The sequence below is a fragment of the Leptodactylus fuscus genome, chromosome 3 (assembly GCF_031893055.1).
Source record: "Leptodactylus fuscus isolate aLepFus1 chromosome 3, aLepFus1.hap2, whole genome shotgun sequence".
NCBI classification, from domain to species: domain Eukaryota; kingdom Metazoa; phylum Chordata; class Amphibia; order Anura; family Leptodactylidae; genus Leptodactylus; species Leptodactylus fuscus.
Window position 1 is genome coordinate 238,132,978 of NC_134267.1, and position 15,220 is coordinate 238,148,197.

The window sequence follows — 15,220 nt, forward strand, 5'->3', positions numbered from 1 at the left end:
ATTTGTAGATAAAAAAAAAAGTTTTTTTTTTTTTTTTTTTTTTCTTTTTTACCATGAAATGTAAATTCAATCCCATTTTCTCATTTTAGCATTGGGATCCTTAAATGTAGGTTACAAGATTTTGGCTAAAGTATCCCCCCGTGTCACCTGAGGTTTAGCACCTTTGTTAGATGTCTAATATTAGTGCTGTGGGAGTAATAATAGGGTGTCCAAGTAGGGTATATTGAAGCCACTTTTCTGCTGCATGGAACCAGATCACCTCAGCTCAACTTTTACCACTTTTGTTGGCTTTCCACCTCAAAGTACCTGGTAAGGGGTCATCTTCTTAGCACCTGCTTCAGACTTGGTTCCAAGGAAACCAAAGTATTACTAGAAGGTCACATGTCCAAAAACTGCTGAACTGATTGGTCATCACTGGCTTGATAGAGGTTTCTAGTTAACCAAAACATCACACTTTTTAGATGGAATTAAAAGATCACTTTGCCGATACCGCTGAAGAGTTGCCCAATTTTTATGCTATTACTAGAGGGTTTCGGAGCCAGATCTTGGACACAGCCCCCTTCTTTGTCAAAGAAATTGAACCAAACTGGTTCAAGTCAAGATGAACTGAATCGAGACTATTGGATACTATTAAGTCGAAAAGTATCTTTAGAAGTTGTTGGGTGGTAGGCAGCATCTACAGTCACTATATGGTGGAGACTGTTCGCTGGCATGGTGCACAACATGGCACCCTAAACAACGTCTGATATATATTAGAAACCTGCAAACTTCCCAATCTTCTCATGAGACCACCAATATACTACAAAGCAGGGGACGATCCCACAGAATAGCTTGTAGTCTACAAATGTAGAATTGAAAGCTTTTACAATTGTTTTCCTCCTCTCTAGGGTTGAGCGATCGGAAAAGATTGGATTCCGATTGGCGATCGAGCAAATTTCATGATCGCGATCGGAATTCTGATCCCAATCTTTTTAGGGGGGTTGGAGGTCTGATATTCGTTCCGACAATCATTGTGGGAAAAGCTAACACGATGCCTGAAACTCAGACACCAGGTTAGCTATTGGCAATAATGTGATTGGTTGTCGGCAGCATCACAGTCCATCAAATACTCGGGGAAGCTGGCAGCTCGCGCTAGGCAAAAAGTGACTTTTCCCATAGAGAAGCATTGACCTGACTCTTACATTTTTCTCAGGCTGGCAAGGTCTGAGCACTTGGAAGCTACATGTGCAAACACATCTCGCCATTTAAGCATGCCCTTGCTCTTTTTATGCATTCTAAGAACTTGTATGTGTTTTTTGGATCTTAAAAAAAAAAAAAAAAAAATTCCATTGACTTGCATTAGGATCGGAATTGGTATTGGGATCAGATGGAAAGTGATCGGAAATCGGATTTTAAAATCGATCCTGAAAACTCAAGATCAGCTCAACCCTTCTCCTCTCTGCAGTGTCCCCGTTATTATGAGGCGTCCATAAAGAACACTATAGCATGAGCGCAAAGAACCGGACGATCGCCACTGAATTGATTCTTCTAGGATTCACATCCGATCTGCACATTAATATAGTCCTATTTGTCCTGTTTTTGGCCATTTATATGGTGACCTTTAGTGGGAATTGTCTCATCATTTACCTGATAGCCATCACCCCTCAGTTACATAGACCAATGTACTTTTTTCTCTGTGTTTTAGCATTTCTGGACTTGTGCACATTAACCTCAGTGGTGCCCAGACTTCTGGCCAACTTTCTCTCCACTCGGAGGTCCATCTCATATACGGCTTGTGTTCTTCAAATGAACATTGTAATTTTTATAGCAGGAACTGAATGTTTCCTTCTTGCCCTCATGGCCTATGACTGCTGTGTTGTCATCTGCCGCCCGCTCCACTATCCGGTGCTCATGAGATGGAGAACTTGTTATGGTCTAACAGCCTTGGTGTGGATACTAAGCTTTATGGTCATCATTATTCCAAATCTCATAACTTTATTAGACTTGTGTTATCCGAACCAGATCAACCATTTCATGTGTGAATCTGTTGCTGTTGCCCAATTGGGTTGTGGTGATATTTTCCTCAACGGGCTTGTCTTGTCTCTGATTTGTTTTACAGCCATTTTTCTCCCTTTTGTATTTATTATTGCTTCTTATACCTGCATTATATTCTCTGTACTAAAAATTCCCTCTACGGGAAGGTCTAAGGCCTTCTCCACATGCAGCTCTCATATTACTGTGGTGGCCTTAGCTTATGGAAGTGGAATCATCATGTACTCTAATCCAACGTCTCAGTTCTCCATGAAGTATGGGAAATATTTCTCATTGTTTTCTCTTATCATCTGTCCAGCCCTGAATCCTCTTATTTATACCTTAAGTAACAAGGAAGTTAAAGCTACAATGAGAAAAGTGCTTTGAGAACTTACTTTTAGCACAACTGGGTGATGATGGAGGTTTCTCCTTGGTTGCTCCTTCTGGTGTGTCTCCTGAGTGTTGGTGTTTCGGGGTGACCTTGATGGAGGGGGGAAATGAGGCACAGCAGACACAGTGGTAGTTGAATAGGCAATGCTTGTGGCACAATTTATTTAATCAGATCTTCCAGCCACAAGTTACCTAGGGACACAGTTTCTCAGAAAGTAGTATCCACACTTTGGCCATTCTACAAACATGGAAGTTCTATCTGCTTCTCCATCTCTTCAATAGTCCTCTATCCATTTTAAATAGTATTGACGTTTACAACACACGGGTTACAACTGTGGAACTTCCTGGGTTTGAGTCTCAAGATGGAAAGCTTGACGTTCCAGATCCCAGGGGCAATTGCCCAGTTACCAGACCCTACACCCATGGTTAATATTGTGTATGAGGTCTACGTTGGGGAGAGGGATTGGACTGGGCAATTGCCCCTGGGATCTGGAACGTCAAGCTTTCCATCTTGAGACTCAAACCCAGGAGGTTCTACAGTTGTACCCGTGTGTTGTACACATTAATACTGTCGAGACCCATGACCGAGCAGGGAGCAGAAAAATCCTTGCTCCGCCATAGATTGACCATAACATACAGGACTTTTCGACACATTTGCCAGTCCAACAGGGAGAGACCTTGGCGGCTCCATTCATCAGGTGAACTCGGTAAAGTGAGTAGAGTAAAAGATTTATTGTTTTCTAGAAAGGGGAAGGGAAAATGGTAAGGGGTCTATTATATGGGGGCAAACTATTATTAATGGGGGGGGTAACATTTATAGTGGTGGAACTATTAAATATGGGGGGGATATAGTATGTGTGAACACTTGTTTAAAATTGGAAACTCATATATAAGGCAGCTCTTATAGCTATTTCTCTTTCATAATGGCCCCATTATAAAAAAAAATAGTTTCTTCCTTATAATAGCCCCCATTAAAGGGGAGAACTATTATAAATGAGGGGGTCTATTATAAGAGGGAGACCATTATATATAAGAGGGCTATTATTTATAAGGAAATAACTATTATATATAAACAGGTAATTATTATATATAGGGGGCTTTTATAAGTAATGATTGTGATATATTATGGGGGCTATTATTAAGGGGAACCATGATATATAAGGGGGGTATTATGTATAAGGGAGTTTGAAATGTAAGCGGATATTATTATTAAGACAGCAGGCTCTACCTGCTCAGGAGGCTGAGGGCCTTCGGAGTCCAGGGGACACTTCTTAGGGCCTTTTTCAACTCTGTGGTTCCTTCAGCCATCTTTTTCGGTGTGGCCTGCTGGGGGCGCTGTACATCAACCAGGGACAGAAATAGACTTGACAGGCTGATCAGAAGGGCCAGCTCTGTCCGGGGGAGCCCCATGGACCCAGTACAGGTGGTGGGTGACAGAAGGATACTGTCTGTGGTGACCTCCATGCTGGAGAATAAATCCCACCCCATGTATGAGACCTTGGCGGCACTTGACAGTACTGTCATTGACCGACTGCTTCACCCTAAGTGTGAGAAGGAGCTATCGCAAATCCTTCCTTCCAACCGTGGTCAGGCTACACAATCACCTAATCATATTGGTGGACCCCTCATAAATCCTAATATTGCAGGTTAAGTAAAGACTAGAGATGAGCGAACAGTAAAATATTCGATATTCGTTTCGAATAACCTCTCAATATTTGACTATTCAAACGAATATCGAACCCTATTATAGTCTATGGAAAAAATGCTTCATTTCAGGGGATCCCACCATTCGACTCAGGAGTGTCACCTAGTCCACTATCACACCTCAGCAAATGATGCCAACACCTCTGCAATGCAACTGGGACAGCAGGGGAAGCATGTCTGGGGCATCTAAGATGCGCAAGTCACTGTATTACGTCGGGATCCCTGTCAGCTTGCGATATGCGCGAGCTGACTTTTTCCCATAGGAATGCATTGACCAGTGTTGATTGGCCGAATGCTATAGCATGTCATACATAGACTGTATGACATTCGGCCAATCAATGCTGGCCAATGCATTCCTATGATAAAAAGTCAGCTTGCGCATATCACAAGCTGACAGGGATCCCGACCAGATAGAGCTCCAAAGAGCTGGGTGAGTGACATTCCCCCCTAAATAAAGGTAATCCCTAGCTAACCCTGCCTGTACATCTGTCCCTGTCTCACAGTCACATAGTTCACAGTCCCAAATTAATCGAATGTTAAATCCACCACTCGTCTAAATTGGAGGTCACCTGATTTAGCCAGCCAATTCCTTTTTACGATTTTTTTTTTTTTATGCCTCCGTTGTAGTTCCTGTCCTACCTCCCCTGCACAGTTATTGGTGCAAAAAAAGCACCAGGGAAAGTGGAAGGGGATACAAATTTTTACTTTGTTTGCCTCGTGGTATTCGATTGGAGTCGAACACCTCGAAAGGCCTGATATTCGATCGAATATGTATTCAATCGAATGGTGTTCACTCATCTCTAGTAAAGACTAGAGATGAGCGAACACTAGAATGTCTGAGGTTCGAAATCCGATTCGAACAGCCGCACACTGTTCGACTGTTCGAACGGGTTTCGAACCCCATTATAGTCTATGGGGGGAAATGCTCATTTCAGGGGTAGGCAACATTCGATCAAACTGTACTTACCAAGTCCATGAGTGAGGGTCGGGCTGGATTCTTCTCCCTGCGCAGCGTCCCCGCGTCCTCTTCCGGCCTTGAATTCACTCTGCTAGGCATCGGGCCTAGGCAGAGCCAACTGCGCATTCGTGGGCATGCACAGTCGGCTCTGCCCAGGCCCGATGCTTAAGCAGAGTGAATTCAGAGCCGGAAGAGGACGCGGGGACGTGGGGAAGGGAGAAGACTTCTAAAGGTAAGAGAAGAACCAGCGTTGATTGGCAGAATGTATAGCATTCTGCCAATCAATGCTGGTTCTGCATCGAATCTTAACTTCGAATTAGCTAGTAATGTTCGATCGAGTACGAGTATTTTGAATACCGCAGTATTCGATCGAACACCTACTCGATCGAGTACTACTCGCTCATCTCTAGTAAAGACTACTCTACTGGGGAGACTATGAAATGTATAGTGATTGCAGGGCGTGGGGAAAGGGTTCATGAAGTTTCTACCCACTAAGAGGGGCTACGGCTGATATTAAAGCTTAGGGCAAGAAATAACCGCTGCACATCGGATGAAGGAACAGCCGCCCTCCTTTGTTTTTTGGGTTTTCTCTCATGTCACGTGACGATTGGTGGAGAAGTTTTTGGTGACGGCTTTGGTGTCGTTCTCAATGTCTCAGCAGAAGGTGGGGGTCAGCGTTTGATGGAAACAAAGAATATGGTCCACAGAACCGCTGGCTACAAGCGGTGGTGTCCGGAGGAGATCGGGAGAGAAGTTTTGTTATGCTCTATGGGTTATACAGATACGGATATTATAGTGTTAATTTAAAGGTCTCAATAAAGCAAAATTATTAGGTTTCTGGGTTCTTATTTGCTTTATTTAGGAAAACTGTTGTTATTTTACAACTTTTCCACTATTTTTTCAGTGATCTGAGGGTGTTAAGCCCTGTGACCTTGCAGCACTGAGGTCCTAGATTTGAATTTGACCGAGGACAATATCTAGAAGGAGTCTGCCTGTTTCTTCTGTGTTTTTGTGATTACATTCTGTATACAGCGCTGCAGGATATAGATGCATTATATACATGAGTAAAAAGATATTGGGCTGATGGGATTTGTATGCCAGTGCTGCCTTGCAGTGAACCCCAAAGCCATCCCCATTTTATGGGCATGTGATGTGCATGTAAATCACTGACGGCATGCACACCCATTGATTTTAATGGAAAACTCTGCAGACTTTCTGTTTAAAGCGATGCGTTGCCGCTGCAATTTTTCCTGCAGAGCTTTATAGCTGCGGGCTGTCCCATGGGGTCTTAGCCTTAAAGGGATCCTATCATTAGAATCCCTTTTTTTCTAACTAACACGTAGGAATAGCCTTAAGAAAGGCTATTCTTCTCCTACCTTTAGATGTCTTCTCTGCACTGCCATTCGGTAGATATTCTGTTTTCCGTCATTTTGCAAATGAGTTCTCTCATAGCACTGGGGGCAGACCTCAGCCCTCAAACAGCACTGGGGGCATCCCCAATGCTGCGAGAAAACTCTCCAGCGCCACCTCCATCTTCTATAGGAACCGGCTCTACGCGTAGTTTTCCGGCCTGGCTTGCAATCTTCTACGCATGCATGGCAATCCACTTTGCCAGCAGTCGACTGCACCTGCGCGCAGCCATTTTTTTGTGCCCACTTACTACAAGAGCTCGCATAAGCGGACACAAAAAAAATGGCCGTGCGCAGGTACAGTCGTGGGCAGAGCTGATTGCGCATGTGTAAAAGATTGAAAGCCAGGCCGGAAGACGATGTGTAGAGGCTGTTCCTGAAGAAGATGGAGGCGGCGCTGGAGAGTTCTCTCGCAGCATTGGGGACGCCCCCAGTGCTGCGAGAGATCTCACTTTGCATAAAGACGCAAAATGGAATATGTACTGAATGGCGGTGCGGAGAAGACATCTAAAGGTAGGAAAAGAATAACCTTTCTTAAGGCTATTCCTACGTGTTAGTTAGTTCGAAAAAAAGGATTCTAATGATAAGATCCCATTAAAGGCTATGGGTCCAGAAAAATCAAAGACAGCAGACAGATGCCATCAGTGTGCTGTCCATGTGTCAGACTCAGACATAGGAAGTACAAGAAATGAAAAAAAATGTTGATGTTTTTCACAGTCATGCAAAAAGGTTCAACCACAAGAGCATACAACCCTACACTATATGGGATTGTGTGCTGTCTGTGACAATCATTAGGCATTAGGCTAAGGCCCCATGTTGCAGAAACATAGGTTTTTATGTTGAAGATTTTTCTGCGTTTTTTTGAGCCAAAGCCAGGAGTGGATTGAGCACTAGAGAGAAGTGTAAGAAGCTTCCTAAATATTTCCCACTCCTTTTGTAGCCAATTTTGGATTTGTCTCAAAAACCTGAAGCAAAATCTGCAACAAAAAAACCCTGTGTTTCCGCAACATGGGGCCTCAGCCTTAAAGACCATAGAGAAATTCAATATTATCCTTATTTAAATACCCCTCTCCCCCGTGTAAATGGCTTCCCACCCTTTCCCCATAAGATCTTTTCCTGGTGGGCTTCCAATCCTGGTCATAGGAGTTTACAAATCCCCTCTTTGTGTGTCGTGTACCAAGTGGGCTTTAGACTTATTACTGAAATATCAGGAGACAGAGCGATTAACCACTTACATTGTGAATTTTACAACTTACTTCTATCCTATCCGAGATGATGTTCAGAATTATTTCCTCCTGCTTGGTCCTCTTGTCTTTCTCCTTTTCTACAGCTTCCTTCACATTCTCCTCCTTTATCATTTTTTGATGCTCCTTCTTTTTATCATTCTCTGATTCTTGACTTTCTCTTAATCTCCTCTTTTTCTCCATTTTTTCTCTTCTCGCTTTCTCTTCTGACACATGAAATATAAACATTATAGAACATGAAAGTTATAGACTTATCAGAAGCTTTGAACATCCATCCTGTTATCACATACTGTCCATATATGAGGTACGTGATCTGTTCCTGCAGAGCAATGACATCTCCTCATGTACTATGTATGAGTATGGTTATTGTCACATCTACATCTTGTAGCAGAGAAATAGGGAGGTCCATGGAACAGAGATAAGGTGCATGCAGCAGAGGTCCAGAGATCATACAGTATGGACATGATGTGATGTGAGATACACTACCATTCAAAAGTTTGGGGGTCACCCAGACAATTTTGTGTCTTCCATGAAAACTCACATTTTTATTTATCTAATGAGTTGCAAAATGAATATAAAATATTGTCAAGACATTGACAAGGTTAAAAATAATTATTTTTATTTGAAATAATAATTTTCTTCTTCACACTTTGCTCCATTTGCAGCAATTCCAGCCTTGCAGACCATTGGCATTCTAGCTGTTAATTTTCTGAGGTCATCTGGAGAAATCTCCCCCCATGCTTCCAGAACACCCTCCCACAAGTTGGATTGGCTTGATGGACACTTTTTGTGTACCACACGGTCAAGCTTCTCCCACAATAGCTCAATGGGGTTGAAATCTGGTGACTGCGCCGGCCACTCCATTACAGATAGAATACCAGCTGCTGACTTCTTCCCTAAATAGTTCTTGCATAATTTGGAGGTGGCTTTGGGTCAATGTCCTGTTGTAGGATGAACTTGGCTCCAATCAAGCGCTGTCCACAGGGTATGGCATGGCATTGCAGAATGGAGTGATAGCCTTCCTTATTCGAAATCCATTTTACCTTGTACAAATCTCCCACCCTACCAGATCATCACATTCCCTCCACCATGCTGGACAGATGGCGTCAGGCTCTTCCAGTATCTTTTCAGTTGTTCTGCGTCTCACAAATGTTCTTCTGTGTGATCCAAACACCTCAAATTTTGATTCATCTGTCCATGAAAGTTCTCTTTTTCTGGCCATTTTGAGAGTGAAATCAAACCAACAAATGTAATGCTCCAGATTCTCAACTAGCTCAAAGGAAGGTCAGTTTTATGGCTTCTCTAACCAGCAGAACTGTTCTCAGCTGTGCTAACAGACTTGTACAAGGGTTTTCTAACCATCCATTAGCCTACTTACACAGTGAGCAAGCACAATGTACCATGAGAACACTGCAGTGATGACTGCTGGAAATGGCCTCTATACACCTATGTAGATATTGCATTAAAAACCAGATGTTTGCAACTAGTCATTTACCACATTAACAATGTATAGAGGTATAGAGGGGATTTCTGATCCATTAATGTTATCTTCATTGAAAAAAACTGCTTTTCTTTAAAAAATAAGAACATTTCTAAGTGACTCGAAACATTTGAATGGTAGTGTATACTGTATGCAGAATAGGTCCGGAGAAGTCCTTGAAGGTCACACTCAATACTATTGGATTTCTGGGCTGTGTCCTGAGTTTTGAGATGCTTCCAGTGTGTCCATATAATTTATAGTCTCAGAATTCCTATTAAAAGTAGGAACTTATACAAATCATTAACTATATCTTGTCACAACAGCATAGAATACAATGGAGGAGAAAACAAGAGAAATCATTTATTCGATTATTTTAGAGCTCTATGGATAAGTTCACACGGAGTTTTTTGGTCAGGGTTTTGAGGCCGTAATCGCCTCAAAACCCTGACCAAAAAGATATCTCCCATTGAAATCAATAGGAGCCGCTAAGAAGTGAGGTGCTCATTTTTCAGGCTGAGTCACCTCATGATTCGGCCTGAAGACACTCCCTCCTCCCGACTAGGCCCATTCATTGGGCCTAATCCGGAGTGGAGTGCATGGCTGGATGCCGGTGCAGTGCACCGGCTTTCAGTTGTGGTGACCCTGCTTTTGGATCGGAACCTGAGGTGGAGGCTGCATCAGGTTCCGATCCAAAAAAACTGTGTGAACTTACCCTAGCATGGTTAACAGTAAAAAGCTCCACAGATGTCTGTTACATATAGTTTTTAAGTCACCTGAGTAGACACTCCACCCAAAATACCTATCTGCAACTAGTTCGGGAAAAAACAATTTTTTCAAGTTGGCCAATCATTCATCAAACCCATCACACTTACCTTCCATTTTCCTCTGCTGGTAACTCAGAGCATTATCTTTCCTCATGATTACCTCAATGATCGGTTCTTTGGATTCCTTAAACTCCTGAAGAACCTCCTCAGCCTAAAATGATTCAAACAAAGTTAGAAGAGAAAGGAAAACGAGTCAACATCTTGGTCTCTGTGAATATGCCTCAATGGCAATGTCTATTGACCCCTACACACCCACCTTTGTGCCCTTTCTCGAATAATTCTTGTATTTCTCTTCTATGCCTTTAATATCCTCTTTAAGCTTCTGGTACCCACCCGATGTTTCATACACCCTTTGGTCTAAACAGTTCTCCATGTCCATACCAAGTGTTTTGATCAACTTCTTACAATTTTCACGTGACTCCTTTTCATTCTTCTCAAAAAATTCTTGTTCCTTTTGCTCGGTGATTTCCTATAGACCAATTAATGTATCTCAGTGAGACAAGTTAAAAAAGTCTAAGATCATTTTCTCAAGAAAAATCAATTTTAACTGCCAAATTATTTAGTTATTATTAGTAATAGATAAAATTTTTCCCATTTGGTATTTCCACCGCATATAATATCCAACCAACCAGCTACAAACTAGAATATATTAATGACTTGTTCCTTAGAAAATTTCTCAACATCCTCGCCCTTATTGAAACTTGGATCCAGCAGTCAGTTACGGCCTCCCCTGCTGCTCTGTCTTATGGTGGCCTACAATTCTCACGTACCTCTAGGCCTGATAACAGGCAGGGTGGTGGGGTAGGCTTACTTCTATCACCACAGTGCATATTTCAGGCCATCCCACCAGTACCCTCACTCGAATTCCCCTCATTTGAACTCCATGCTATCAGACTTTTCCGCCCACTCTCCTTACATGTAGCCGTGATCTACCGTCCACCTGGATCACCCTACCAATTTTTGGACCACTATCTTAATTCGTAATGTAAACCCTTTTGAACCATAATTAGAATCCCTAAAATGAACCCTCCTCTGTCCCCGCTCCTACATTCTCCCACATGATATGATGCCATCTCAGGCTGACTTTATAGGTCGAAGCTCCATCCACATGTTACAGGACACCACTAGTGACGACTCAGAAAGTTTTATGGTTGTGTAATGACAGTCACCTCTATTACAAAAGTGTCTGACCATTGTATAAGCAATGCTACCACCGATGCCATGCCTGCTACCTCATAGATTGTAAGCTCTTGTGAGCAGGGCCCTCAGCCCCATTGTGTGAAGTGACTATTACTTCGTAATGTATGTTTTTGTCTGTACTTGAACCCTACAAATTGTACAGCGCTTCGGAATATGTTGGCGCTATATAAATAAAACGTATTATTATTACTATTTATTACTGGTGTCTGCTAGGTCACTATGTCTTGCATAATGAAGAAATGGGCCTCGGATAAAATTTTGATCTTTTGTCAATCATTGAATTGAAATGATAACAATTATCCAAAATCACAAACCAGATCATACTTCCGACTACTAATCCTACCTGTGTTTCATACAGTGTTTTTCCACTAATGCAGATGCATCACATAGTATTTGATCGAATATTACGGTATTCAAAATATTTCTACTCTATCGAATACCATGCGGTAAACACAGTAAAAATTTGTATCCCCTCCCACCTTCCCTGGTGCTTTTTTTTACACCAATAACTGTGCAGGGGAGGTGGGACAGGAAGCAGGAAAACGTAGGCATCGAAAAAAATGGGAAAAAGTCATTGGCTGGCGAAATCAGGTGACCTCCACTTGATAAGAATAGTGGGTGTCAGATTTGGTTCAGATGTGACTGTGAATTAGACAGGGACAGACGTGTGAGACTTTGCACGCCGTATACGCTCCCATTGATTTCAATGGGAGTTAGGATCATATATGCCACGTTATTTTGCGGTCGCAAAAAGCACCAGGGAAGGTGGGAGGGGATACAAATTTTTACTGTGTTTACCGCGTGGTATTCGTGTCAAGCACTCCAACATGAAGTTCCATGTTTCTGCTCCAGCTCACCAGTTCATCCTCCTCCTCCACCATCACCATTGAAAAAAAGTCATTTTAAGAGCAAAAAACATAATATTATGCTCTTGAACGGCTCAATCCATCCCAGACAAGCATAATATTATGCTCTTACAATCCTCAGTTCATCCCAAGAGCCTAAAACTCTGCTACTACAAGGCTCAATTTACCTCAAGGGCCTAAAACTCTGCTGATACAAGGCTCTATTGAATTGAGCCTTGTAGTTTCAGAGTTTTAGGCCCTTGAGGTGAGTTGAGCCTTGTACCAGCAGAGTTTTAACAAAAAAGCCAAACAACGAGCTCTCATGTGCTTCAAAGGTATCTGAAAGCACGTGGATTGCAACAGGTATATACTGTATATTGTATCACCTAGCGCACTAATGCAATTAAAACTTAACATTTATTAAATATACATTAAAAATTGTGCTGACAGACATAATTACAATTGTTTTAAAAGATAACCCTACTAGAGGAAATATCAGTACAACAATGATATGTGCTCATGAGCTATTGCTATTGCTATTGCTATTGCTATTGAGCTCCCTAGCACTAAAAGGTTGGAGAAATATCCGCAAAGGCAACCTGTACTCTTATATCCAATGTAAAGCACAGTGACCATAAACACTTACAGTCTGCCTGATATAGTAATGAAACAGTCTTACCATGAGATGTAGGTAGGGGACACACAATTGCCACTGGGCGTACCACAGGAGGATAGTCAATCCCTGTTCTTTACCTGCTGATAGGCCCTAGCCCCAATAGACTCCCGCCCTAACAAGGGCAGTCCCAAGCTGACTCTCCAGGTAAGACCCTAGTTGTCCCTACGTGTTTCCCGGTACAGTATCATCAATATCGCTCATCAGGGGACCTTATTCTGAACTGACTACTATCAGCAGACTACTTCCTTCCATCCCAAAAATAAATGCCCACAGTGGTAGGACAAACTCGAGATGAAGAAGTTCTATCTCCTAGCGCTGGCTACAGGTAGTGACACTGGCAGCACTCCTTACCTCCTCTTGAGGTTATTTAAACAGATTTTCCGGCGCTCCACCCCTCACCTGCATTGCCAGAAGACCAGTGAACGGCATCCTGTTGAATTTTGGCACCATGTTGTGCATTCTGATGACGTCAAACAGTCCGGACGCGTCATCAGTATATCCCTATATTAACAGGATCCCACGCGATTACGCAGCAGATCTCGCACATGCGCAGACGTCCACAACACCCAGGTATAGCACGGAGTCCTACAGTGGACTCCGTGCATGCGCAGTAGCGCTTAGATGCCCGAAAGGCATATGGATGAGGAATCAGAGAGTGTCAATTGAGAGGTATTAAAAACAAAAACCTCCCCTTCGTTTAGTACCCAATGTCAGGCATACTATTCACTCCCATCTCTCCTTGTACACATATCCCACACTAAAATATATAACTTCCCCCATGGCCATTACAAAAGGTAAGTATATGCAGAATATTCCCTCATCACAGACTCCAAGTTCATGGAACCATTTATTAATGCTGGATTATATCAATTTTTTGTTAGTATGGATACCTAATAATATGGCATAGATCAGACATAGTCAGACAACAAAGACAAGTAAAAGAAAAAGATGATATGCCTATACACCGACTAATCGGACCGACCTGAATATTAACCAAAAACCCAGGGACAAGTTCTTATATTTAAACTCAAATGAAACAACAAAAGTTCAATTGCTCATTCAAGCCCCGAGGAGTCTCTGTTTTAAGTCTAAAGATCCATTTGGCTTCACATTGCAATGCCAAATGACGAAATTCCGATCCCTCAACTTACCTGCACAGATCCGCTGCTGCTCCCCATTCTTCTCGTTCCTCTTCTCTTTCATTGACATGCCATAAGAGCGCCCTGCGCGCTCCCGCCTCCCTAGACTAGTGTTAAAGATGCTGGGAGAAGGCGGGGCTTGTGGCTTAGGAGAGTTTGAGCGGGCACACTCTCCTAAGCAACAACAAGCCCCGCCTACTCCCATCATCTCTAACACTAGGCTGGGAGGTGGGGGCATGCAGGGCGCTCTTATGGCATGTCAATGAGAGAGGACCGGACTGAGAAGAACGGGGAGTGGCAGCGGCAGCGGATCTGTGCAGGTAAGCGGACACCAGGGGGGCTAAGTAGCCGGGGGATTATTTTTTTTAATCACAACACAGTGTGGAGTTCAAAAATTGAAACAATTTTTGAACTCCATGCTGTATAGTGAATAGGATCATTTTTAAAATCCAATCTTTGATAATTAAAAAAAATCCCATTGACTTGCATTAGGATTGGAATTGGGATCGGGATCGGGTTCAGATGGAAAATGATCGGAAATCGGATTTTAAAAACGAACCTGAAATTTCAAGATCAGCTCAACCCTACTTACAGTAAAAACCTGAAATTCTGCTGTTAGAAGGCTCAACTCACCTCAAGGGCATAAAATTCTGCTGGTACAAGGCTCAACTCACTTTAATAGCCTAATACTCTGCTACTACAATCCTCAATTCACCTTAAGAGCCTAATACTCTGCTACTTCAAGGCTCAATTCACCTTAAGGGCCTCAATCTCTGATGCTACAACGCTCAACTTACCTTAAGAGCCTAAAACTCTACTACTACAAGGCTCAACTCACCCTAAGGGCCTGAAAATTAATTTCTGTATGGCTCAGCTTAATGGCCTCTAACTTAATTTGGAAGGGCTCACTTCAAGGGCCACAAAAGTAATTTTTGGAGGTCTCACACACACACACACACACACACACACACACACACACACACACACACACACACACACACACACACACACACACAGTTAAGGGTGGGGACTTTTGGATTTCCCATTGCCTATGCCATCTGTGGTTGTCATGGGCAATGAGATTTAAAGGGGTGCATGCTAATGTTTCTTTAGCTTAAAATTTGTGTTTCTGTCCATACTAATGTAGAGGAAAGAAGGTTTCCAAGTATTTTTCCACTCTCCATAGAGGTGGTATTGAGTGTGGAAAGTGTGTAGTTGTTAGGCAGTGATGTTGGGGTAATAGAGGGTCTTTGGTGTGTTAGATGCCCCCAGACATGCTTGCCCTGCTGTCCCAGTGTCATTCCAGAGGTGTTGGCATCATTTCCTGAGGTGTCATAGTGG

General features: G+C 42.7%; 1 protein-coding gene across 1 annotated transcript in view; it reads right to left on the bottom strand.

Annotated features, from left to right (window-relative positions):
• The window catches only part of LOC142198622 (guanylate-binding protein 3-like), a 39,040-nt gene that overhangs the window by 6,356 nt on the left and 17,464 nt on the right, over nt 1-15,220 (bottom strand). Inside the window, exons 12-14 of the mRNA XM_075269652.1 lie at nt 10,276-10,488; nt 10,068-10,170; nt 7,728-7,921 (exon numbers count right to left, since the gene is read on the bottom strand). Coding sequence (XP_075125753.1) covers nt 7,728-7,921; nt 10,068-10,170; nt 10,276-10,488 — 510 coding nt within the window. The remainder of the gene's footprint in view (nt 1-7,727; nt 7,922-10,067; nt 10,171-10,275; nt 10,489-15,220) is intronic.